Source organism: Sugiyamaella lignohabitans, chromosome B (assembly GCF_001640025.1).
Source record: "Sugiyamaella lignohabitans strain CBS 10342 chromosome B, complete sequence".
Lineage (NCBI taxonomy): Eukaryota > Fungi > Ascomycota > Dipodascomycetes > Dipodascales > Trichomonascaceae > Sugiyamaella > Sugiyamaella lignohabitans.
In genome coordinates, this window is record NC_031674.1 from 2,599,559 (window position 1) to 2,624,184 (window position 24,626).

General features: G+C 43.7%; 11 protein-coding genes across 11 annotated transcripts; 5 read left to right on the plus strand and 6 right to left on the minus strand.

Moving 5' to 3' along the window:
* Nucleotides 1-73: 73 nt before the first annotated feature.
* Nucleotides 74-1,027, minus strand: YOX1 (Yox1p; the record flags this gene model as incomplete). The annotated part of the gene is made up of 1 exon (XM_018879813.1): nucleotides 74-1,027. The coding sequence occupies one exon, from the start codon at nucleotides 1,025-1,027 to the stop codon at nucleotides 74-76; it is 954 nt and encodes a 317-aa protein (XP_018737692.1).
* Nucleotides 1,028-2,597: 1,570 nt separating this feature from the next.
* Nucleotides 2,598-3,191, plus strand: RCR2 (Rcr2p; the record flags this gene model as incomplete). Its single annotated transcript, XM_018879814.1, has 1 exon — nucleotides 2,598-3,191. The coding sequence occupies one exon, from the start codon at nucleotides 2,598-2,600 to the stop codon at nucleotides 3,189-3,191; it is 594 nt and encodes a 197-aa protein (XP_018737693.1).
* A 1,282-nt stretch (nucleotides 3,192-4,473) lies between these two features.
* NCL1 (Ncl1p) lies at nucleotides 4,474-6,639 on the minus strand (the record flags this gene model as incomplete). The annotated part of the gene is made up of 1 exon (XM_018879815.1): nucleotides 4,474-6,639. One exon carries the CDS (start codon nucleotides 6,637-6,639, stop codon nucleotides 4,474-4,476), a length of 2,166 nt encoding a protein of 721 aa, XP_018737694.1.
* A 750-nt stretch (nucleotides 6,640-7,389) lies between these two features.
* PNO1 (Pno1p) lies at nucleotides 7,390-8,166 on the plus strand (the record flags this gene model as incomplete). Its single annotated transcript, XM_018879816.1, has 1 exon — nucleotides 7,390-8,166. One exon carries the CDS (start codon nucleotides 7,390-7,392, stop codon nucleotides 8,164-8,166), a length of 777 nt encoding a protein of 258 aa, XP_018737695.1.
* Nucleotides 8,167-8,379: 213 nt separating this feature from the next.
* Nucleotides 8,380-9,666, minus strand: CDC73 (Cdc73p; the record flags this gene model as incomplete). Its single annotated transcript, XM_018879817.1, has 1 exon — nucleotides 8,380-9,666. The coding sequence occupies one exon, from the start codon at nucleotides 9,664-9,666 to the stop codon at nucleotides 8,380-8,382; it is 1,287 nt and encodes a 428-aa protein (XP_018737696.1).
* A 598-nt stretch (nucleotides 9,667-10,264) lies between these two features.
* Nucleotides 10,265-10,912, minus strand: YPT52 (Rab family GTPase YPT52; the record flags this gene model as incomplete). Its single annotated transcript, XM_018879818.1, has 1 exon — nucleotides 10,265-10,912. The coding sequence occupies one exon, from the start codon at nucleotides 10,910-10,912 to the stop codon at nucleotides 10,265-10,267; it is 648 nt and encodes a 215-aa protein (XP_018737697.1).
* Nucleotides 10,913-13,335: 2,423 nt separating this feature from the next.
* AWJ20_2846 (uncharacterized protein) lies at nucleotides 13,336-15,564 on the plus strand (the record flags this gene model as incomplete). The annotated part of the gene is made up of 1 exon (XM_018879819.1): nucleotides 13,336-15,564. The coding sequence occupies one exon, from the start codon at nucleotides 13,336-13,338 to the stop codon at nucleotides 15,562-15,564; it is 2,229 nt and encodes a 742-aa protein (XP_018737698.1).
* Nucleotides 15,565-15,666: 102 nt separating this feature from the next.
* On the plus strand, nucleotides 15,667-17,235 carry MST1 (threonine--tRNA ligase MST1; the record flags this gene model as incomplete). Its single annotated transcript, XM_018879820.1, has 1 exon — nucleotides 15,667-17,235. The coding sequence occupies one exon, from the start codon at nucleotides 15,667-15,669 to the stop codon at nucleotides 17,233-17,235; it is 1,569 nt and encodes a 522-aa protein (XP_018737699.1).
* A 269-nt stretch (nucleotides 17,236-17,504) lies between these two features.
* On the minus strand, nucleotides 17,505-18,953 carry ATG17 (protein kinase regulatory subunit ATG17; the record flags this gene model as incomplete). The annotated part of the gene is made up of 1 exon (XM_018879821.1): nucleotides 17,505-18,953. The coding sequence occupies one exon, from the start codon at nucleotides 18,951-18,953 to the stop codon at nucleotides 17,505-17,507; it is 1,449 nt and encodes a 482-aa protein (XP_018737700.1).
* Nucleotides 18,954-20,346: 1,393 nt separating this feature from the next.
* ELG1 (Elg1p) lies at nucleotides 20,347-23,316 on the plus strand (the record flags this gene model as incomplete). The annotated part of the gene is made up of 1 exon (XM_018879822.1): nucleotides 20,347-23,316. The coding sequence occupies one exon, from the start codon at nucleotides 20,347-20,349 to the stop codon at nucleotides 23,314-23,316; it is 2,970 nt and encodes a 989-aa protein (XP_018737701.1).
* A 151-nt stretch (nucleotides 23,317-23,467) lies between these two features.
* SPT3 (transcriptional regulator SPT3) lies at nucleotides 23,468-24,067 on the minus strand (the record flags this gene model as incomplete). Its single annotated transcript, XM_018879824.1, has 1 exon — nucleotides 23,468-24,067. One exon carries the CDS (start codon nucleotides 24,065-24,067, stop codon nucleotides 23,468-23,470), a length of 600 nt encoding a protein of 199 aa, XP_018737702.1.
* Nucleotides 24,068-24,626: the final 559 nt, after the last annotated feature.

The following is a 24,626-nucleotide window of genomic DNA, read 5'->3' on the forward strand; positions in this document are numbered from 1 at the left end:
CATAAGTAGGTATAAACTTGAAACTGTATAATTAACTACTTTTTAAAAGAAGTTTCTTCAAAAGACTAAAAATCTAAGCTGGGTGGGGCCAATAATAGGCATGAGTCTGATTAGTTGATAATGGATTCTGAGGAGGTGGCGGAGGTGGAAGTGGTTGCTGAAGTGGAAAATTAGAAATATTCGGTTGAACCCATGGCTGCAACGGCATTGTTTGATTATACCTACCTGGACCCAATACTGGAGGCATTGGTAAGTAATTTGCATCCAACGTCTCGATTCCACTGATACCACCGATATCCAAAGAGGTCGATTGTGGGTATTCACCAGATCCAAGCTGTTTCTCAGGATTCCGACGACAAGCTTGCCGTCTATTTTGATACCATATGTTGACAGCTTTCTCGGTCATTCCTATGCTTTGTGAAATTCTCTCTCTGACCCACATGGGAGGCTTTGCACAATAGTCAAAGTGCGATTCAAGATAAGCTAACTGAGCAGCAGTTGTCCTCTTGCGCTTTTTAGGCTTTCGCTCTTCAAATGGCAATCTGCATCGAGGTGGAGGAGGTGTAAGTGGACCTTGGGATGCTTGTATCCCAGAGTTAGGCATAGTGACTGGGAGGAGAGTATCCCTTCGTTCTTGGTTCAAATTGAACTCTGATAAGCAAAGTTTTGTCCCTGTAAACGGTAGCGTATCTGTGGGTTGTTCTATGATGCTTCCATTGTTATAGGAGACTTCAGGATAAGCAGTATCTTGTGGAGTTACCAAGAGTGCAGGATAGTTATTGTGATGAACCCCGTTGCTGTCACTTATATGGTGAGCTTCATGGTTCTGAAAGCTGAGTTCATTATCCTCGTTAAGCAGATCACATTTGGACGGGCTGGTGGCAATAGAAGTAGGGGGCGTGAGAAGCGAACTGGCTAAATTTTTGTTGTCTAGAGTACGGTCAATAGCGACCATATCATGTTTGAGCATGTTTCTCTGTGGTTCTTGGGATTGAATCTGTATTCCTTGGTCAGTTATGACTTCCATCCTTAATATTATCTACTATAATTTCTCGAGTTGTAGATGTATAGTGGAATGGTTATAGGGCTGTCCAAGCAATTATGGCTATCACAGAGCTCTGTACCTTGTAACAGGAAAACTTGGATTGAGATAGAATCAATAAACAGAAATTAGTTTGATCAAATGAAGTGGACATCAGAGATTTTAATAGTCAAGTATATTATGTTCCTGCGATAGGTTTACCCCATAAGTTATGTGGTGATTTTGTCACGCATAACCGACAATTTAATAGAGCAGCCCTTCCCATAATTTACTGATTGAATCGAGATGCACTTTACCACAACACTAGAAATAGCTGGAAGATGGTTGCTGATTATCTCATCCCACAATTTAGCTATATTAATACACCTCCATAATGGCATACAACTTCTAGAATGGGGAATTTAGCATAAGCAATAACTCTAAATTTTGAACAGTTGAAAATGTTAGAATTACTTCGACTGTTTAATTTATTATCTTAGACTTTTGCTTTTCACTTCGATAAACTTTGTTAGGTGAGTCCCTGCATACAGTTAGAGTTAGAGTTGCATGACATGAACCGCCGATCTTTGACACTCGTAATCTCCAGCAGCTACCGCCTTTCGAAGATACTTTCACAAATGTGAGATAGTGGCTATGGGTGTGATTAGATAGGATCCCGACAAAACTTATAACTCTCATAAGCATTATCGGTCACTAATAGTTTGCAGTAATCTTGTCACTAGCCATACTAGTAAATGTCGCTTGCTAATCATAAGCGTGGAAACCGGGCCTGGTACGATATTTCTATTGAATGGGGAAATCAATACCAGAGGTTGGCTTTAAATGACGGGATGACCAGCCGGAACTCCACCCATCTAATGTACACACCATTGGACTATGGCGAGAGAAGCCACGGGATCTTGAGCAGAGCCCCGGTACTTGGAAGGCACGGGGCCTCCACCAGCGAAAGGTGTACATGGCCGGTCATGCAGCATACGAACCGTGCAGGTGTGGCGGGAAGCAAGCAACAGCTGCGCCTGCTGATCTAAGCAGGCCATGCCAGCCCTGCTGTTAGTGAAGAAAAAAAATACGAGAGGCGGCTGTGGATCTGGGGGCTGGACCAGGATACGCAGGTACCTAGCGGGTTATATCTGGCTATTGTTCGGGGTTGGTGCATACGCCGTACTACGGTATAAAAGCATCACTAATTCAGGTGGTTCGTTTATCAGTGAAACAATTTGATTCTCCCTGCCGGTCAAGTCCAAATATCTATTTGTTGCTGACGAGCTTATTGTACTTAGTGTTATAGCTCAGGAGCAAGGTGATATATTGCCATTGTAAAAAAGAAGGTGAGAAATAATTTCGACTTGGATAGAACCTACTCAAACCATAGAGTTTTTACGAAGTGGAGCTCTGTTGTCATTCAAAGGGGCAAAACACGCTGTCTTGGCAAAGTAATCCATCAAAATCAGATTCGAGTCAGCCCATTAATTACACCAACGTGTTGTTCTAATTTGGTCATTGTGTATTGAATCGTATCATTATCATAGTATTCTTATTTCACGAGACCTAGACAATGATTATTCCTACTGAATTAGAAAGAAGACAATTCTTCTGCAACACCTGGAATGGTGTATGTGTAAACAGTGGATGGGGAACATGGGGTCGTTGGGTATTGTTAGCTGCAATTATTGTTGTGTTCATCATATTGGCCCTACTCATGAGAGCTTATTCTTCTCGAAGGGTTCGTTCTGGTAAGGCTCCGGTAGCAGGTACAGGATGGATGGTACCACCATCATACTATCAAAGTCAACAACAATATGACAACCAGGGTCCACCAGCAGCTCCTCCTTATAATCCTAATCTTGGTCACGGTGATGCTGGCTACTACGACAATCAAGGCAATTTCGTTGAGCACAATCAACCCCCCGCTGCAGAGTATGCTCCTCCTCCAGGCCCACCTCCACCAAACCATGGAGAGCAGCAGGGATATGAAATGAATCCTTATCCCTACGACCGTAAAGGAGGTAATATTGAACAACCCAGTCCTGCTCATTTCAATGAAAACAATGCTGGCGGCTCTAGCAGCCAATACTATAGTCCACCATCGCATCCACCTCCTGGATTTGGTACCGCAGGCATGCCAGGACAAAACTCTCAAGGCTTTTAGAGAAGCAAAGACCTCGATTTCTGTTTGTGTTTATTGATGGTTGTTTGCCGATGTGCTGAAGGTGTATGTCAGGAAATGTCAAGCGGAAGTAATTTAGTTCTCTATGACACCTGTTGTGGCTTAGTTTACCTTTATTCTTTGCACCGATCTATCTTGATTATGGCTTCTATCAGGTTAACAGGTTAACAGTCCGAATTGGAATCGATTTGTAATGCTAGCTTTTGTTCGACTCTACTGATTTATATCTCCAGATTAGACATGATTTAACCAGTAACCTCGACTTGAAGCCACCCTACTCCCACCTTACTTCATATTATCATTCCCTATGTAATCTAATCCACTCCTAATATTTATTCATTCAATCATTAGTAATTACTTAATAAATAGACTTATGCCCGCTAGAACCACAAGCGCTTCAATGCAGTGCGTGCTACTTTCCAAGAATCAGGCACCCTCAACAATAAATAAAGCTGGTTAAAGAACCACTCATGTCTTGTCCACGGGCTGTGAGTATGCTAGATGCCCCTCTGGACCAAGCATCTCAGCAATCCACTCCTCGATGACCACTCCCATAGCAAGCATAGACGAATCCAACGTGCTTCGAAACATACGTGGCAAGTTTGCCGCGTTATAATATTCAGCAACATAAAAGTGTAAGGCCTTTAAAAGCTCCTATGTCTCGTTAGCATGTCTATTCTTTAAGCAACTAGCAGGCATCTATGGCCGAACAAGTCAGCAATATCCCCAGGAAATAACTTACAGAATCAGGAAGATCCTCGTGTTTGAAAACGGGAATACCGCTATCGGGTGCTCCGACCAGGCTGAGCAAGAAATCATCTGGTGCCTTCGTTCTAAGCTTGACTGAACCGACATGGGTTCCTACATCACCATCTCGCTTCTGAACCAGATGTGGTCTGACTCGGCGAGCCACTGAGTCATACAAGTTCAATTTCCTATAGTGAGTATCGGGATCTCGTTCAGTCCGCACGTAATATGCGCTTTTGCGCGCTTTTTTAATAGGCTTGATCCGACCCATTACAGTATAATCTTATGAAATTTGCACACACTGAAAGGTTCAAAGATATTCTCAAGTTCACGATGCAATCTGCAACGGCTCTGCATGAGGGTAACTTTGTTGGTATCCAGGCACCTTGCACGGCCAGACTTTCGACTCGAGCGCAGAGAGAGGAGCAGTGGAGTCTGGGGCGGAGCCCCAGCCGCCGGGGGCATTCTTGGTCTGTTTAACAAAAAAATAAAAACATTAGGCTAAATCTACGGGGACTCAAGCGGAAGGAGCAGCGGCATCAGTAGCAGCGGTAGGCTCCTCGACTTCAGGAGTAGCGGTTTCGGCACCTGCGCTGGGGACAGCGACAGCAGGGACGCTCTTTTGCTTGGTTTCTTTAAGGTTCTCGATACCGAAGAATCGGTGGAGTACTTCTTGGGTGTCTTGCTTGGGAAGCATTATGTTGACAGAAGACTTTCCTCTCCACATGGGGAAAATGAGTGACTCCAGGCCATTCTCGCGAGGAACACGCAGGAAAAGACAGCCTTCAGTAACTTTTTCAACTTGCTCTTTCAGCTTGTTATCCAGGGTCTCGAGATCTTTAAATCGTGGGAACGAGTTTTGACAGAGAACCTTAAGAGTATCCAGACCAGTGGCCTCGACAACCCGAGACTCGCTGACATATGGATATAGAAGCTCAATACCTTCGGACTGGACACGCCATTTGCAGTTGCCCTCATTCTTTTGTTGGGCGAACATCTTGATTCCGGCGTGGACGAACTTGATGGCATTGTTGAGCTCTAAGATGGGTCGTAGAATTGGTGCAACGTAGTACATGGTTCTGACAGGTTCTCCAGTCTCGTTACGCACTAAAATGCTGTTCTTTGGGAACTCTGGCGAAATACCGTAGAAATCCCAACATCCGTTAACAGTTGGGTGATTGTCGGCAACGAAACGGAATGGTTCTTCGTTGGCGTCTCTGGGGAGCTTCTCCTTCTTAGGTGTCGAAGAGTCACCAGCACTTTGCTCTTGTTCAGTTGAAGGGACAGACTCGCCGTCAACTACATTAGGCTTCTCTTCAGACTCTGGAATGGGATGAGGAGTAGGAACTGCAGATTCCACTAACTCCGCCCCAGTCTCGGACTCATCAGTTTTAATCTTTTTCTCGGGCTGATCATCAGAAACTGTCTCACCATTTTCCTCAATGGCACGCTTTTTGGATGGTTGCTCATCTACAGCCTTCTTCTCAAAAACGGCAATGTAAAACCCTCCAGTGTCCTGTTGGTGAGGGTAAACTCGCAGAGTGCGCTCGAGGTGGAACTGGTCGGCTTCATCTTGATCGGGAGAAAACAGACTCCTTGCCAAACCAGCCTCACCACGCTGTCTCCAGGCTTTGTCTTTAGTTTGTACCTTCCAGCTACTAATACCGGGGCTTCTAATTAGACCAGGCAGTCTGTCAGAAACGTCTACTAGTGACAAAACGTCCTTATATTGTCTAAGAACCTCAGCAACGACAGCCTCGTTTTCAATAGGGTTCATAGAACAGGTGCTGTATACCAATCTACCACCATGCTTGAGTAGTTGAACACCTCTGGCAAGAATATTAACCTGGGTAGGATGAAGGCCCAGGCCGTTACCAACAGTCCAGTCCTTCCAAACATTGATGTTCTTTCTCATAGTTCCATCACCAGAACAAGGAACGTCACACAATACTCTATCAAATTTTAAATATTCGTTGTCACCAGTTTTGATCTTGGGGAACATCTGAGCATCGTGATTCGTGACAATCATATTAGCTGAGTTGAGTCTCTTGACTTGGTGAATCAACATGTGCGATCGCTTATAGTCACTATCATTAGCCATAACAAATCCAGTAGGATTAGAAGGACCCGAGTGAAGAGCCTCTATTAACTGTGCAGTCTTGGATCCAGGGGCTGCACACATATCTAAAACAGCGTGCTGGGGTTCAACATCCAGAAGCAATGGGGGAATCATAGAGACTGCTTCTTGACGACTAATATTACCGACATCTGTTTCTACAACCAAAAATCTCTGGAACCGAGCAAATGGCTTATTCTTACGAATTACCTGCTTAGCCACATTAACTTGCCATCCAAGGTTATCAGGATAGAAAGCCAGTGGTTTGGGCTCTGGTACGGGCTCTCCTTCCCACTTCAATCCCTTCAATTCGGGAAAATAGTTCTTCTCCATCGAGTCACGCACTTCAATAGCATGTTTCTTTGATCCAGTTAAACGAAAAGTGACCGGGAGGTCGCTCTGACAAGCAACCTTGAATTTATCCCACTCTGAGGGGTCAATGATGGCCTGTTCCTTGTAGTAGTTCTCAAGATTCTCGTTTTCACGAGTAATCTCTAGCCAGCCGGATGGCTTTCTAGAGCCACCGTTTCCACCTCCATTTTTCTTATTAAAATGCTTTTTACCCATTGTGAAGGTTAACGGGACTGTTTGTCTGGGGATGTTGATAGAAAATCCTCCGTGCAGTAGTGGCCTGTGAAGTGATATATTTTTTCAGTGGTTAGGGCATTGATCTCGATGTCGATAAATCTCTGGCAGCTAGGCTCCGTCCCCCGAACACCGTGTCCCTGTCGATATCATCGGGTTGGTTATCACCATTCCAGATCTCATTAGTAAATGGTACTGGTGAAATATGCTTGTGAAACCGACTACAAGTAGTCTATTCACTATCTAGAACGTCAGTGACGAGGTTAATAACCCTTACCACTATCTTATCAAACCAGTCTGCATATACAGTACATGGCGCATGTAGGTTAGAAGACTTCGCTCAAATAACAAACAAACCTCTGCCAGATCCTTCGAGCCAAAAAACCGGGAATTAAAAACTCTTCAACGTCGATAACAATATTTTTCCCATTAAACCCCGATCTTTGGGTTTGTAATGCTATGAATAATAGTCTGAACAGTATATTTCTTAGCCTTATCAGCTTATCCTAATACACGGCTTGGTTAGGGTTAGGCTGAACGTACGTCTACTTTTTTTTTTTTTTTGAGACCTAATTTTTTTCACGCACGCTAAATAAAATAGTGTCTATTATCTCCGGACCGTTGAGATTAGATTATCCTCCACTTTTTACACAGGTTTTGGTATTGGTGTTATTATTTATTAGTATTTCGGTTTGATTTTGATAACTGAAATATTTTTTTACAGATTATAAAATGGTCGCTGCTCCAACAGCCAGACTTGACTCTGATTCTATCAGCTCAGCTCCAGCACCTGCTGTTGCTCCTGATTCTATCACCGAAGATATTATGATTGATATTTCAACAACTCTACCATCAAATGAAGTAGAAGAGCAAATTAAAGAAAAGTCACAAGAAGAGGATTTTGCCATGGATCAAGATGGACTACCCAAGTTCGCCGCTGTTTCCAATAAGATGCAGAAAATCAAGAAAGAAACAAGATCCATAGCTATTCCACCACACAGATTTAGTCCACTAAGAACCAGCTGGAACAAAATCTATCTACCATTAGTGGATCATCTGAAATTACAAGTTAAGATGGATATTAAAAACCGAAAGGTGCTTATCAGAACATGTAAGAGCACAGTTGATCCTGGTGCTATCCAAAAGGGTGCCGATTTTCTTCGAGCATTCACACTCGGCTTTGATATTGACGATGCCGTTGCACTGCTCAGATTAGATGATTTATATATTGAGACTTTCGAAGTTAAGGATGTCAAGACTCTTTCAGGAGACCATCTCAGTAGAGCTATTGGTCGTATTGCTGGTAAGGATGGTAAGACCAAGTTTGCCATCGAAAACGCATCACGAACCCGTGTGGTACTTGCAGATAGCAAGATTCACATTCTCGGTGGTTTCACCAACATTAAGATTGCCAGAGAGACTATTGTCAGTTTGATCCTCGGTGCTCCTCCAGGCAAGGTTTACGGCAACCTGCGTATTATTTCGTCTCGTATGAAGGAGAGATATTAGATGGGTTAATTAATATATTTTGCATTGTTCTTATTTTTGCTAGAAGAAATTGACTTCGATCGGCGGGCTCTGCCCCACGACCGTCTTATTTTTTTTTTTTTGGTTCAATAAGCACATCAGCGAGCATAGCCAGTCTGCATAGCCCAGCTGCGGTTGGTATATTCTTTTCACAATAGAGATTAAAATTTACAGCTTCTGGTATACAGAAGGCGGTTATCGCTTGACAGGCCAACCACGAGCAATCATCGACTGCTCAATGCGATCCCAAATGCGCTCAGAGGCTTCACGGTCACGGAAACGTTGGCTGCGGTCCAGCGTCTCAACTTTTACATTCCATTGCGTGAGTGAAGGTGGTAGAGGGTCTCCACGGAACACAAGTGCGAATCCGAGAACTTTCTGGAACAGGGCATTGGGGTCGCTCCAGCGGTAGCTTTTAAATTGCCAGGCTTGACCAGTCACAAATACTGCCACCACTCTATCCCAGTATTCAGGCTTGAATTTCTCTACTGAGTTGACAACAACAAATCTGGTCGTACCAATTTTAGCACTATGTCGTGAAATTCGTATCAGATCAGCGGCTCCGCTTGAAGACATAACTGGTGAAAAAGTACCAGTCTCAAGAAACTCTTTGACATTGCTCATGTTCAGTAGAGACGATGCTGAGGGTGAAATGAGAATTATTGGATCCTGATTTTTACCGGAAGTCGGTAGAGGGATTCTATTTGGGGCGTTGCGTGAGTTGGTCGACCCTGTGGATGAAGCAGACGTAGTGCCAGTATTCTTATGTTTTCCTGCATTTGCTATGCTATTGCTACCACCATTGGCTGTACTGCCATTCTTGTAATTTGAAAGGATTTTTTGTCTGCATTCAGACGACACGGAGCTGAAGTCAAGTAGTTTATTGCCCCGAAGTGCTCGATTATGGTCGATTAGTGTTCTTTCTTGGTTGTATATTTTCTGTAATTCTTCATCAATGGGTCTTTTTGCTTTGACGACACTGCTACTGGCGGTTGAGCTGCTAGTCTTAGCAGCTGACTTGGAAGCACCGGCGCTGCCAGCACCAGTCGATGTACCTGATCCACCGGCACTTGTTGATTTAACGATGTTACTACTCTCTGTCGACGCTCCTTGCAGCCAGGTAAGCAAATCCGTCCTTTCTAAGAACTTTAGATTCGTGACCATTCTTTCGTCTGAGATGGAAATATAGTCTGTGATACTCAGATCTTTGGTGATATAACAGTTGTAAACGGTTCGTGTATCAATAAACCTTTTACCTGAATCAGCATCAACATCTGTGATCTGGTAAGCAGTTGGCGTGTCTAGTTTCAGTACAAATGGCTCATTAGAAATACCAGGAATACTGGGGAACTCCAGGCCAGTTGCCTTGACAATATCATCGGTGCGTTCGCTGCCAACAGTATCCCCAATCACAAGAGTACCATCAATCTTGGCGGCAATAGCCGATCTCAGAATTACCAAGGGGTCGTTCGTCGAAGACATGCTTTCTAGCTTCTCTGACTGGTATGTGTGCCTAATCAACTCTACTGGTTTATAGGGCTCTGGTCGATGCCAAATTCCACATCTTGCATATGGTCACTTCACGACATCACGCGGCGCGTGCGGCGCGTGAGGCTCTTAGGACCTCCCTCAACGTGAAGCTCATATTTACCGCAACATTGTGGGCCTGGCAAAATCCTGTTATTTGAGTCGTGGCATCGTAACAAAAGGAAAGCATGCATTACCAGGCATACAGGTGGGACTATAATAGCGCCCCAATTGCGGGAGGGGGAGCCATATCTAGAGAGATTTGATTGAGGAGAGAATACAAAAAATACAAAGTCATGATAATAATAATAAGAGAAACAGGTCATTGGATAGCGGTTGGTGCACGCTCGTAGTACAGGGACAAACAGTATTCAAAAAAAATTGAAAGCAAAGCAAAGAAACAAAAAAAAATTAATGCATACAGGCAGACACACAATGCAAGGGTTTGAATCTGCCGCCAGTTCTTCAGGGTGTATATCGGCAGAGATGTGATTGCCGGGTGTTAAATATGGCTGAGACAAACAAAGGGTCTCGCTAATGGGTTTGGCAAAAACTAGCAGCATCCTGACTTGACTTCAGGCTCGTCATTGTGCACATAGATAGTTTGTCGACGGGCCTGCTGCTCTTGGTAGTTGTCTTCAATCATGCGTCTCTTTTCAATGAGTTTCCTTGTAATCACTTCGAAAACCTCTTCCACACCCTCGTCATCTTTTGCACTGATTTCGTGACATGCTTCGGATCCGTCGAATCCATCTTCACCACCACTGCTGAGATATTTCGATGCATATGCAACACATGTTTCAAATGGGACTTCTCGTTTAGACGGGTCTGCATTGACTAGATCCAGTTTTGTTCCTACGATATGAATCATGAGTCCAGAATCGACATTCTCTTTCAGCTCTAATAGCCATGAATGCATGGCTTTAAAAGAGGCCTCGGAAGTAATATCGTAACATAAGATACCACAGGTAGCTGATCTGTAGTACATAGGTGCCATAGATCTGAATCTTTCCTGGCCAGCTGTATCCCAAATTTGTAGTCTTACAACGTAATCATCAATCATTACCTTTTTTGCAAGAAATGAGGCCCCAATAGTTGACGCATTTCCTTGCTGAAATGTGTTTCGTACGTATCGTACTACGAATGACGTCTTTCCCACACCTTGTGAGCCTAGAAGTACTATTTTGGCGTCTAAACTCATTGTAGATAGATGTGATGTTATGTGGATTTGATACAATCGCAGCGTATATTCTTAATCACCTTTTGTCGTTATAGTCGGTATAATATAATAATAATGGTCAGGAGTCTGTACTGGAATTGAAATGGTTGATAGTTGTTAAGCTTTATGCTAATGCTGGTGGGATGTTACTGTCGAGCTCTCTTCGCTACTGATAAGTATTCAATGGAAATATGAGTTTGTGCAGAATAATTTCATAAATCGGAGCAATATCAACTGATGATAATGATATTTCTCCAGTAGTCAAAAACTTCCCAATTTTGATGCTGATGCTGGTTAACCTGGAGTAGGGTCACAAGTCCGATAAGGCTCCGATGATGTTCAGATGACGTTCTTGATCCGATCGAGACAATAAACCTGCTATCAGGAACCAATAGAACGGATCTTAGTTTCCTAGTACAACGGCTCAATTAGATGTATTTATATCTGCTTGAGAGATTAAGCAGAAATCAACAGGCGATTTTTTTTCAATATCTGTTCAGTTTCCAACCCAGGATCTGATCGCAAACAGGTCACTCTATGTATTCCCAATGCCAGGTCTCTTGAAATACCGTACTATTACGGCTGCTGATTCAGGTCCCAAGATGGCGAGTCTAAATATATCACCAGCTTTATCAATACCAGGAACCAATGCCAAAATGTAAGAAACTAGTAGAGTTTAGTGGTAAAGCGAAGAATAAGGTTTGGTTTAAAAGTGCAGCTATTTCAGTCTACTCCTAAACCTCTATCTGCTTTTTTCTTCAATTCTTAGTTCGTCTATAGTCAAGACTCAGTCGACTTGTATCTAGCTCGACAGGTACTTCCTTTCCGACTCTTTCGTCAGTAATGACTACCATGGTCTGGTCGGTCGTATGTTCACGTTATATCAGTTTGTCCCTATCCGCTGAACCCTTACCCACTAACAACACACGCGTCAGGGATCTCCACATCCTACGGAGTAAAAGTAAACATCGCTTTCGTCTGTGTCGGAGATACGGAGATATGGCAGAGGCTGATCCGAACCATATCCAGTTTCTTTTCGATTTAATCTGTAGTTTATTTTCTAGCTACTTTTTCCTATCTAATTATAAATGTGAGCCGTTACAACTGAACAAATGGGGTCTTCTGCCCCATCTGCTGGTGCTGCTGCTAGTACTGCTGCTGCTTCTCTGCTCCTGGTCTCTTCTATTGCCGCTACCGGATGAAACCTACCGCAGCGCGGGTACGCAAGGGGCGGAGAACCTGCAGCACCTGCACCCTACCCTGGTACATGAGTAATCAGGGGGTGAATAGGAGATGCCAGCGATGCGATGACCGTGCCACTGATTATGTCACGCCTGAGCTCGGTCGGTTGCTTGACTAACCCGTGCTATTATAATTATAATTATTTGCCTCATGGTCAAGCACCGTATCCACATGACTACTAATTCCAGATCCAGCTATATCCGACCGGATACTACCGGTGATTAAATAGCAACCTAGGACCAATCTAACCAGCGGTCTACAACGATCCGGGTTCGCTAATACACGATTCTAATCATCAAAAGAGGAGTCAACGGGATGTATAATTGAAGAGGAGCCTCATCCACTAAAGCCCGCCGGACGTCCCCGCCGGGTGTCACGAGACCGCAACTTAGACACGGCTGACCGACTGCTGCATGGTGCGACCGATAAGACACATGCAGCTAAAGAGATAACGAATATCTTGGTCATTAGAGCTCATCATCATATCATCGGCAGCAGCCAGCATCAGATATCATCCAACAAAGACACAGTTTGGACATCTGTGACCTCATAACCAGGCATCACATCACACGGCACCTTCGAGTGAGGTGCAAACCAAGGTACAGGAAGGGATACTACTATACTTAAACAGATTAATAGCTTGTAACAGCAACCAGAGGCAACAGCACCATATCAGCGCCTGGCGTACATAAATGAACATTGACACCCGGGTGCCATGTTTTCCGAATGTAAGTAGACCTCACACTTTCATCGACATTGCTGATCACTAAAACTATCGCGGTTCTGGGAAAATGGTTCGGGAGTTGGGGACTTGCCTCCGGCGGCTGGGGCTCTGCCCCAGACCCCGTAGCTCCTGCTTCGCAGGAGAGTACTGGGACCCCCGGTGTTACGACTCGAGCGCAGCGAGAGGAGCTACGGGGTCTGGGGCAGAGCCCCAGCCGCCGGAGGCTGGCCCGGATCACAACCGGTATGGGAACTAACGGGTTGAAATAGATAGGTCAAAATTTCTGACTCAGTCGCGAACATCGAGGAGCGGAAACGAAGCGCCTCTGTTTTATTCGACGGTGGAAGAGGATGGGTTTGAAGATGGGAATGAAGGGTCTAGTGCCACTGGAGACATAAAACAGTCGGTTTATGGATCTAAGAAGTGGACTTCGTCGTTTATGCCAAAGTATATTCGTGGCGACGATAGTAGTAATGGCACGCGAAGCGGCAGTGGCGCGGTGGGTGGTTCTAGGGCTGGCGGACCGTATAGAAGTAGTGGAGCACATATTGGGATCAGGAGTAGGGAACAGAGTGAAGACGAAGATGGAGAGGCTGGTACTGATGCCGGATTCTTGGGACTGGACGATGGCGATATCAATGTAAATATGATCAGCAGTAATAGTGATGTGGGTGATTCGTTTACTGGTGGAAGTGGTACCAATAGTCATGCTGACATAGCCGGAAGTGGAAGAGTGGGTTCAGGTGGTGGTTCCAGTACTAGTACGATAGGAAAGAAGAAACATGGTGTTTTAGAGAGTGTTCAGCTTCATGATAACAATGATAATTTCGACGAAGACGATGCACTTTTGAATGAACCTCCACAGGATATCACTGTAGAAGGAACTGCCATCAGGGACGACAGACAGACTAGCGGTAGAATAGTTACCAACCTGAATAGCAAGAACATCAAAAATGGTGCTGCGAGAAAGACCAACAAAAATATTGATCATAATACCGGAAAAGACAGAACGCAAAGGAGTGACTTTGTCCAAGGAGATACAAACAATTATGATGACGCAAATATAGACGAAGAGCGCCAGATTGGCATGCGTGTTTTCATTCCACCAGACTTCCTGCCGAATGGTGGTCATTACGATGACTATGATAGTGCTGGTCCTGGTATCAATGACGGAATAGGGATACAGACAACACAAGCTGGTGTGGCTCTTCCCGATATCCCACTTCACGATACTTCGAGCGTCAAATTTGATGCCATATGGGCTAATATATATCTGGGATTCGTATCGATGGTGTTGGCCACTTCATTAATGATCTGGCTCACCACTTCCATTCCAAGCTCGAAACCCCTAGGTGACACCATTTATACAATTCTCCAGTCATCTCGTGGGCTCTTATTTATTTACACTCTATCAGCCATCATACTGTCGGTTGTATGGGTATATTTTATGAAACGCTATGCTTCAATGTCGGTATGGAGTCTAGTGGTAATTGTTCCTTTGGGTCTGGTTGGTCTAACCATCTACCCATTTGTCATGTCGTTCAAGGGCACTACTGGTTCTTCTCAAAGTAGTGCGATGAGGTGGACGAGTTTTGTTCCACTGATTCTCGGTAGTTTGTGGGTCTATATGTTATACAAGGGCCGACACGCTTTAGGGAGGAGTCTGGGAATAATCAATCTAGCATGCTCCATTCTCGGTGAAAATAAGCCGTTGATGCTTTTAAGTGTAGGAATCGTATTCGTCTTTTCACTTATATCGATTCTGTGGATTGCGCTATTCTCAAGGCTGTTTTTACAAGGACATACAATAATTGACCATGGTAAGTCGACTTGGGTACTTGATCCTAAATCGTGGCTTCTCGGTGCTGCATATATACTCATGTACCTGTGGACATGGGGGGTTATGTCAGGTATCCATCGCAGTACTATTTCGGCGACTGTAGCGCAGTGGTATTTCCACCGTCATAAGCCTTATTCACTTGCTTCCGCCTCATCGACTCGTATTGTACAGGCAAGTTTGCAATACTCTGTAAATGCGCAACTTGGTACAATCTGCTTTTCCTCATTTCTAGTACTCTTAGTAAGACTGCCTATTCTTGTGTTGCCTTCTCGTTTATCTTCAGGATTGCAGATGGTTGTGTACACTCTTGTATCGCGCACATCAGTGCTGTCGCTTACATCGCCATTAGCACTTACAAATGCTACCATCTCCAGCCAGTCACTTGTGGACTCGGCACATACTATGACTTCTATCATATACGCCTTTGATGATTCGGCCATGGCGAATACCAACTTAAACTCCAACTTGGATAACAGTTATCAGGCAAATCGACATACGGGCCGTGGTCATGGTAACAATAACCGCATTCGACGCTCGTGGCTGCCGTATCGACTTTCTAAGATCCTTCTCACTGCATGTCGAGGCCTCACTGCATTATTCATGGGTTTCGGCGCTTGGATCCACACCTCTTCCCGAAGTGGGAATGGTAGTTTGTATGGATATATTGTGGGCTTACTGGCTGGTTTCATCGGGTGGGTCGTTATCGGCACCACTGAGGGAACATTGAGCATGATTGTAGATGCCGCTTTTATTTGTTTTGCACTTGACAACCATGGCTCCAAAGGTGGCCATTGTGTCGAGGCAGACCGCCAGTTTGGCGGCCATTAGTTATTCATATACTTGATTCATAGCTTTCTAATGCCCTAGTTTTGCCTTCAGCTTCCTGTTGTTCGAACTCAGAGAATATAATACTATCATATCAGTAGTATTATGAAACTAAGACCGGAATTCCTGGTGCTTAAGCCAGGGACCCTGATCGTCGACTTCCGTGCGGCTGGGCCGATCAGTCGTGAAGCGATGTATATGTCGATCGTCATGTTGAAAAATGGTCTCAATTCTAAAGTTTTGAATTGTTTGGCAATGCTGCTGTCGCGGTTTCTGACCAGTGCGGTAAGGGCCAAAAAATGGCACTCAATGTATCTGATGGAGGGTCTCCGGGCGCGGTACTGTTCATCAACGAATCCGCCAGACCAGGCCACTATAAATCAGCTGGAGGAGGTCAAATCCATCTCGAACCAGCAAAAACTGTATATGATAGATCCTACAACACCAGGGTCAATATTTTTTCTCCCTCATGGTGCACGATTATTCAACAAGTTAGTAGAATTTATGAAAGTACAACAGCGGATGTTTGGATTCGAGGAGGTCATAACTCCTGTTATCTATAAAAAGGACCTTTGGAAAAGGAGCGGCCATTGGGCTCATTATAAGAGAGATATGTTTGAAGTATTTGGTGCAGACCATGGAGAACAGTCTGCTGATGGCGATATGTCCTCGACTGAAAATAAAAGCGAATATTCTTTAAAACCAATGAATTGTCCAGGTCATTGTTTAATATTTTCTCGCCATGAGCGTTCGTTTCGAGAATTACCCATTCGTCTGACTGACTATTCACCATTGCATAGAAACGAAGCATCAGGGGCATTGACCGGACTGACCCGTGTTCGAAAGTTCCATCAAGACGACGGCCATATTTTTTGCATGCCAGATCAAGTAGAGACTGAAATGAACTCATGTCTCAAGCTTATTGATACAGTCTATAGAATCTTTGGTTTAGATGATTATGAACTTACACTTTCTACTCGGCCAGAAACATTCATTGGCACGGTAGAAGTCTGGGATAGAGCCGAGGCAAATCTAAAAGAGGCACTCAATCGTAGTGGCAAGCCATGGACAGTTAATGAAGGAGATGGAGCGTTTTATGGGCCCAAAATCGATATTTTAGTCAAGGACAATTTGGGTAAGCAACACCAAACAGCAACAATCCAGTTGGATTTTCAACTTCCTGAAAATTTTGCTCTAGAATTCACTACATCATCTGGTACTCAACATCGACCTGTTATGATTCATAGGGCCATTTATGGTTCCATCGAGCGGTTCATGGCTATTCTAATTGACCACTATCAAGGTAAATGGCCATTCTGGATTAATCCGCGTCAGGCATTGGTTATTCCTGTTTCCGCTAAACATGCCGAATATGCACAATCTGTTGCTGAGAAGCTGTCCGGCAAGTTGTTCACTTCCAATACGGAATCTGTTCCTGCTGGAAAGCTGGGTGCACAAGTTTTCAATGTAGAGGTGGCTCTTCAAGACGAGCCTGTTAATGTTCGGATCAGGCGCGCCATTTCCGAGAACTATTCTTTCATACTCATGGTTGGCGATCGTGAAGTAGAGTCGAACACCGTCACTATGAGACCTAGAGGAAGTAGAGCTACCCAAACAGTGACAGTCGAAGAACTGCATCAGCATTTTTGTAAACTACAAAACGAATACGCTTAAACCCCTGTAAATAATAGAGACACTTGATGAAAATGGGCCCCTATATGAGGCGGTCCTCCCATTATGTAGTAAAACCTGCGACTCACCGAGATACCTCTTTGCAAAGTACAATGGGTCCTTCGCGAACCTGGTTGAGGTCAGTGACATAGGAAGGAAACTCTCAAAATTCGAACTGATTTTTACAAAGCAGGACATATATGAATCGTTGCCCTGTAGACTATTCATGACGAAATGAAATTCATAATTACATTATATTAAATAGATAAATACTATAATTCAATGCGACGGGTGGCCTCCGCTATGCTAGCTTCGCTTATTTCCGGGAACCGTTCATTTTCCATGATTATTTGAGGTTCCAGTGGGAAGTTTAGAAGACCCTCCCACAAGTCGTTTGGCAAATAGTCACCATATTGCTTTACAAACCCCTGGCGGGCTCGCACCTCATCATCGTGTGCATTGTGGACTTGCTTTAGCATGTCGCTAACCATAGCTTTCATTCGCTGCTGGGATTTGCGTCTCCTCAGTACCTCAAGAATAAGTGCTTGATAAGCGCTATGAAAGAGCCCATAGTAATCGACTAATGATTGGAGTTCTTGCTTCAGCTTGTATATTTCTTGCATTTGGGACTGATGAATGCGTAATGCTTCTTCCAGTTTCTCACTATAACCAGTAAGTTTGGACACGCCAAACACCAGTAGCTCAGAAAAAAATGTTTGTACTTTCATATTCAGATCATTCATTTGCTTGTAGAACGAAGAAACAGCTGCTTCTGAAACTTCTATAAATTTCCTGCGTTCGTACAACTCTTCGACTACAGCTTCTAACTCTTGGCTGTCGTTTTTGAGGATTTTAGCAACCTCGGGCAAATCGTCTTTATACTTTTCAGGGGTCTTGCTCATCTCAATTGCTTTTAAACACAGGTCGTAATGCCGAGTTAGAGATTCGAGAAGAAGAGCCATAGCATGCGCATCCGTGGCAACACTTACAGTATTTTCATGCGCTGCTTCTAAACCTCTTCGCTTTATCGCTTGAACTGAAAACATATCCTTATGGAATTCATTGATGTCAGCGTCTAGAGACTCTATCACTTTAGCGAGATCTTTAACAATCACCTGCGATTTCTCGACTGCTATCCCCACTGCTTGCCGTAGATTATCAATACCACTATCATGTACAAACGTTCTTAGTGTCCGAGCACCACCAAAAAAACCTCTGCCACTCCCATTCCCACTACTCCCACTAGCAGTGCCCATTGCGTTTCGGCCACCACCGCTACTACCACTTCCCCCACCACCCCCAACATTATCAGGTTCAACACTACCGTTTGAACTAGCGCTTCCTCCTTTATTATCAATTCTGAATGCCTCATCTAAAAATGTATGTTCGAGATGATTTAAAGTTAGGTCCAGCTTTTCTTCTAAATCATCCAATTCTTGTAAAGAATTCTTGAAGTCATCTTGGCACGAAGTTTCCAGGTTCTTAAACGATTGCTTGATTTTATTCAGCAGATCAAACTGATCATTGACTGCCCGATGAACAAACATGACTCTTGACCACATTACAGTGGCAACTTCTATTTGCTCTCGAGATGTCAAGACCAATTCATTTGCCTCGGTGCAGATAGGACCAGCTATCGAAAGTGACTGTTTTGCTTCGCGAAACCAGATATCTAGCTGGGAATGTTGTGATAGCAGTTCATCATTTGTAGCAGTACTCATAGTGCAGAGACGAGTATACTTATATAAGCAATAGCTGCAATAAGAGGGAGTAAGCTCAAGGTATCTGCAAATGCTGAAAAGGCGGAGGTGTTTATGTAAGAAAGCTTCCAACCACAGACCGCCGCCAAAAAAAGAAGCTCAAAGACAGTCTCAAAGGTAAGTGTAGCCTCGTAGGTCCAAGTTTATAGGTAGTAACCCGCAGATGGGAAAGCAGCTAGCAGGCGGTCTACCTCAAGAGTGAAAGGGTTGCCCTATCAAATTAAATTTTCGGCTTTTTTTTAGGTCCGTGCTCAAACCAAAACTAATCAGAATATGCCCTTCAAAACTTCAATGGCTGTTATCGGTAATAATCTTACCTGTAATTGATAATAATTGACTATTTTTATATGGCCCGTCTCCTTAAATTGATGATTCCGTTAGTTTAACGAAAGCTACTGCCTATTTCATGCAGAACAATTGCCAGATGCATAAGAAATCACTGTTCACAAACGAGAAGAGTAAGGAGAAGTCAAAAGTTAATATCCAAACCTAGCAATTGGGTCCCATCCAACTGCCTCATAATCTTAGATGTGCAAAGGCCGTTAAGTTCAGTGGTACCAAGCAGCATCAAAGGATTGGCGATCATATGTTTCATGCTGCAGGGCTATATCTGGACCTAGCCCTGCAATAGTATTTGAGTTTTCCGGAACAGGCGAGATGGCTGGCTACTGCTCGCCAAAAGAGGTTTGTTCCGGTATGTCTTAGCATATTAGAGGTATAAATTGAAGCAATAGTGGATTTTTTTTATTTGGATTCACTTGGCCATCAGCAATAGCAGCCGGCCGTTTTCGTAAATTTCTTCTATATAAAGCGGGAATTAGATGTACCACGCAAGTGGATGTCCTCAAGAGATCCTTCCAAGGGGGAATTTTTGTGCAATATAACTAACTACTAAAACACGCTTTCTTGCCTATTACGAAACCCCTGATTAACAATCTCTCTTTTAGATACCTTGCCTAATAGCTTATATACGCTAACTTCTGCAAGGGTCCGATATGGGTTAGGTGAGCATTGACAATGTAACACTTGATTCTGTAAAAGTTGGATATATATCATTTATTTAAAGTAAATAACTACGTTTTTTGACATTTTTGCGATTCAGTAGTAACTAAGACCGGTTTAATATATATTATTCTGCGTAACTGGCCTGCTGTTGACAGGACAGACCATATACCAGTATTGTATTCATGCGGGATTCAATTATACGCGGTCGCGTCTGCACTTTAATTGCAGGAAGCGCGTTTCATTAGACTTCCCAAGCCACATCACCGAACCCAAGAAATCGACTTGATTTGAATTTTGCTATCATACTATTGCTGATTTCTTTTTAAGCAACAAATCAGTGGGGTCCAGGATGATGGTGGCCTTATTGGGGCCCGGTCAAGATCAGAAGAGAAAAGATCTTGCGGAAACAACCCCAGATCAACAGCACGACTCCGAGCACGAGCTGATACCTCGAAAGGAGAAAAAACCGAAGAAAAGTGGACATGGAGTTGGCCAGAGCTCTACGCTTCATTCATTCCTGTCATTGAAGCAGCCTAATTTTCCAAGTAAATCTCAGAATGAAAAGGATTCTTTAGTGTCGGTTGATAATCACAGAGCATTGAGTCAAGAGGTAGATTCAGCGACGCAAGTCTTGACTGACAGGAATGAAATCAACAATTTTGAGGCATCTCAGCAGCCAGCTGATTCATTGTCTGTGATGGTGAAACTCAAGCTACCAAGAGTAATAGTCAAATTGAAAGATCCAATTTTAAAGAAAGACCAGAATACTAGATCAGATAGACCTCATCCCTTTTTCCTCAAAAAGTCAGAGATATCCAACCCTCCTAGTATTGACCTTGAATCTAACTATAACGACCCGAAAACCTCTCAAAATATAGCAGCACCAGCCCCTATTCATCCATTTTTTTCCAAAAGCCGCAAACTACAAGCTAATGCCCTTAGCAGTGGGCAGCAGTCGACGTCGTCTTCTGAGGGCTCTCCAAGTCAACCTGTGGCTGCGGTAGAATCTGTATTGGCACCACCTACTAGACCTTCATCAGCCCCGGTACATTCATTTTTTATGAAAAAATCGCAAAAGATAAGGAATGATGAGTCGACCCACCAATCCACTGATAGGTCATCAGTTCCTGTGACTGATTCCGGTACTACGAGTACAGGATCCAAGATTACTGCCCGTACACTCTCCAATCCTATACTTCACCGTACCACAACATCATCGTTTTCAAATTTCCAGCCAGGTATATATCCTCAGTGGCCACAGTGCCTTCACACTCGCTCATTGTCAGAACATGAGCAAAAATTACTATCATCTATTTATTCACGAGAGTCTGAAAAAGGACGCTTTAAAAGACTAATTTCCAACAAGCAGAAACGGAAAACCCAACCAATACAAATTGAGTCTGATAAGAACATTTTAAAAATTGAGTTGCGTGAGGCCAGAAGAGACGTACCCAAGCCTGTTAAAAAGCCAAGCAGGGTATTCTTAGACAAACAGGAGCTAGTGTCGATAGCCCTGTCGGCTATTGCGCCTTTCAGCAGAAGCATTCTATCTCCATTAATCCAAAGATGTGGAGAACCATCAGCATTTGACAAACATTCGTACGAACAGCTTGCATGGACGACAAAATACAGTCCAGTAAAGACTAGTAATGTAATCACTGCTAACTCCAATGCAGCGAATGTGTTGAGCTGGATTGAAAGAAAGCAAAAAGCTTTGAAAAAATTTCCTGTCAAACAAGCAATTCCAAAACGAATTAGGAAAAAGAAGGAAAATAAGAGCGAGATGGATGGTTTCATAGTGTCAGGGGACGATACTGATGAAGATGAGAGACCTTCAGTGGAACCAGACTCGAATGCTAAATCGGACTTTTTAATTCTATATGGGCCTTCGGGGAGTGGAAAGACTAGCTCTGTCTATTCTGCTGGTGCCGAGCTAGGGTGCTTTGTATTCGAGGTGAACTCCAGTCAACGACGAAGTGGCAAGACTCTTGTGGCACTGTTAGAAGGAATGGCTCAATCCCATCTTGTTCATATGTCGGCTCCTAAAGACCAGGAAAAGATGCAATTGCAAAACAGTATTGTATTACTAGAAGAGGTTGACGTGTTATATGAAGAGGAAAAGTCCTTTTGGGCCGGACTACAGAGGTTCACCGAAATCTCACGGAGACCGATTGTTTTGACATGTACAAATCCTACTTCGTTGCCAAGTACAATCACCGATTCTGTTAGTGGTAACACTTCTACATATTTGGAATTCTGCCCTGCTCCTGAAACACTGCAAGTAGACGCTCTATTTGTAATTGCATTATGCGAAGGACACTTGGTAGAGAAGAACTGTCTTCATAATCTTGTGGTAGCAAACAATTTCGATTTTAGACTGTCACTAAATACTTTGCAGTTTTGGTGCCAAATGGGGGTTGGGGGTAGAAGAAGCGGAATTGACTGGATGTTGACGAAAGACGAACAAGATCGTTATAATTTGCATGACAAGCGAGTTATCAGCCAAGGGACATATTTCGAAGTACCTGGAAGGGAATTTCAAGATGACTATGATCCATTTTACAAGCCTCAAACACACAGTCATGACATACAAGGACGCTATTCGGACGTCACTGGTAATCATAATGGCGAAAATAATAGCCTTCCGACCCTAAATGAAGTCTCATCGCTTTACGACACATTATCTGCTGCGGATGTTATTGACTCTCATACGTACAGTGCGTTTGCAGTAGTTCCACATCATCATCTTGCAGATAATGAGGACCCTCTTGCCGGTATCATGTTAACTGATGAATCGTCAGTTCGCGAAGACCCGCTGCCTTTCGAGCTACAAGTAGGGTCAAGTATTCTGGATCTAGTAGGCAGTATTTCTGAAGGTTATCCGTTTTCTTTACTTCCAAGCAGGCCCCCAAAGCCCATTGTAGATGGGGTAACTTTCAGAGAGGCGCTATTATATCTCGGATTTCGCTTAGATCAATGGGGAAGTGCCGTTGGCCAGTCCAATCAATTTGACTCAGTCTCGACGTCGACTCTCGCTACTGATTTTCTACCCTGGGTCCGGGGTATGGCAAGGATGGATAAAATTCTAGCAGCTGAATATGAACGGGTTCGTACCCAGCTATCTACTGAATCGGGCCGAGCGAGTCGTCGTTCCTACGCAGCAATGGGAATAGACACATACGACCGATACCTTGACGGGGATATAGACCTCGACGAAATCATAAATACTGCACCTCTCAACTGGGCTTCTGAAGAGTTCTCACAGTCTGAACACCAGCCTATTCTCACTTCAAACCCAAGTATGCATAACTCTATTTAAACTGTATTAGTATATTAATAAATATCATTCACGTCATAATTATTCAAGTCCAGCTCCAGATGATGACATAGTATTTGTTCACTATCTCACCAGGTCGTCCACAAAAGAATAAGCACTGTCTATAGATTGTTACTCTTAAACAAGCCTGAGCCTAAATAATCCTGGTCCGTATCGTTACCAATCCCCCTGAAAACCCTCGCAAGGCGGTAGCCTTCGGTTGCTTGGCCTGGAGCCTGCGATATGCTTCTTGGATATGCCTGGCCATGATGGGCCTCTGCTGCTCGTCAGGCCCATCAAACAAATGGTGATCTCTCTTACGTTTCTTAGAGTTTTTACCACTTCGTAGTTCAAGTTCGTCTTCTAAATCTTTTATTTTTAACGCCTCTTCCGTCAAGTTGGCCACAATTTCAAACGTCAAAAATCCCAATATATCAATGATATCGTCATGAGGCCGTGAATCAGTCAATTGTGATATACCTGCCCATTCCCGAAAACGTTTTCCTTTTCTAAACGTAAATGAAGCCTGGCGACATTCACTCCAATGAACATACTCTTCTTTCGTCATGTCCCTAGTTCTATCATCTGCTGTTTTTAGTCTCTGTAGCGTTGCAACATTGGCTTCCATCTCTTCTTCGTCTTCATTTTCATCATCATTTTCATCGAGTGGTTGCTCTGCAAACATAAACGCCAGCTCCCAGGGCAGTCTAATTTTAGACTTTTTATACAACTTTTTAGAAGCTTCGCTATTCATTACTCCAGCATCATCCAGCAAATCGGCACCTTCGACCCCACCTCCTTCTTGGTCTTTGGCATTTTTTCGCACATCTTTCCAAGATAGATAGGTACTTAGTCTGTTGACTTTGGCCTTGTCATGACGAATCAAAAAAATTAAATCTTCCACTGCTATAGATCTAGCGCCACGTCTCCTCGCCTGGGCCGTTCCTTGAAGAAGCTACTGTGTTAGTGGATAACGAGATTACTCATACCTAGACTCTATAATTCCTATTTTCATGACGAAACTACAAACAACATGTTCAAAATTGACAAAATCATGCGCGTGAACCCTAGATGAAGAGCCTCAAAATAATCTCAACTTACAATCTCGACTACTTGTGATCGCACAATGTCTTCTATGACAGAAGTTGTCTCGACGGGTGGGTCATTCGTCTCCCCTGAGACAAACATCATCTGTTGGATCTCGCCCTTATACCGGTACTTGTCCTTGTCTTTATCCTTGTCTTGTGATGACATTGTACTTTTGCTGATTATTATTTACAAGACTCGTCGACTCTTTCTTGTCAATCGTGTGA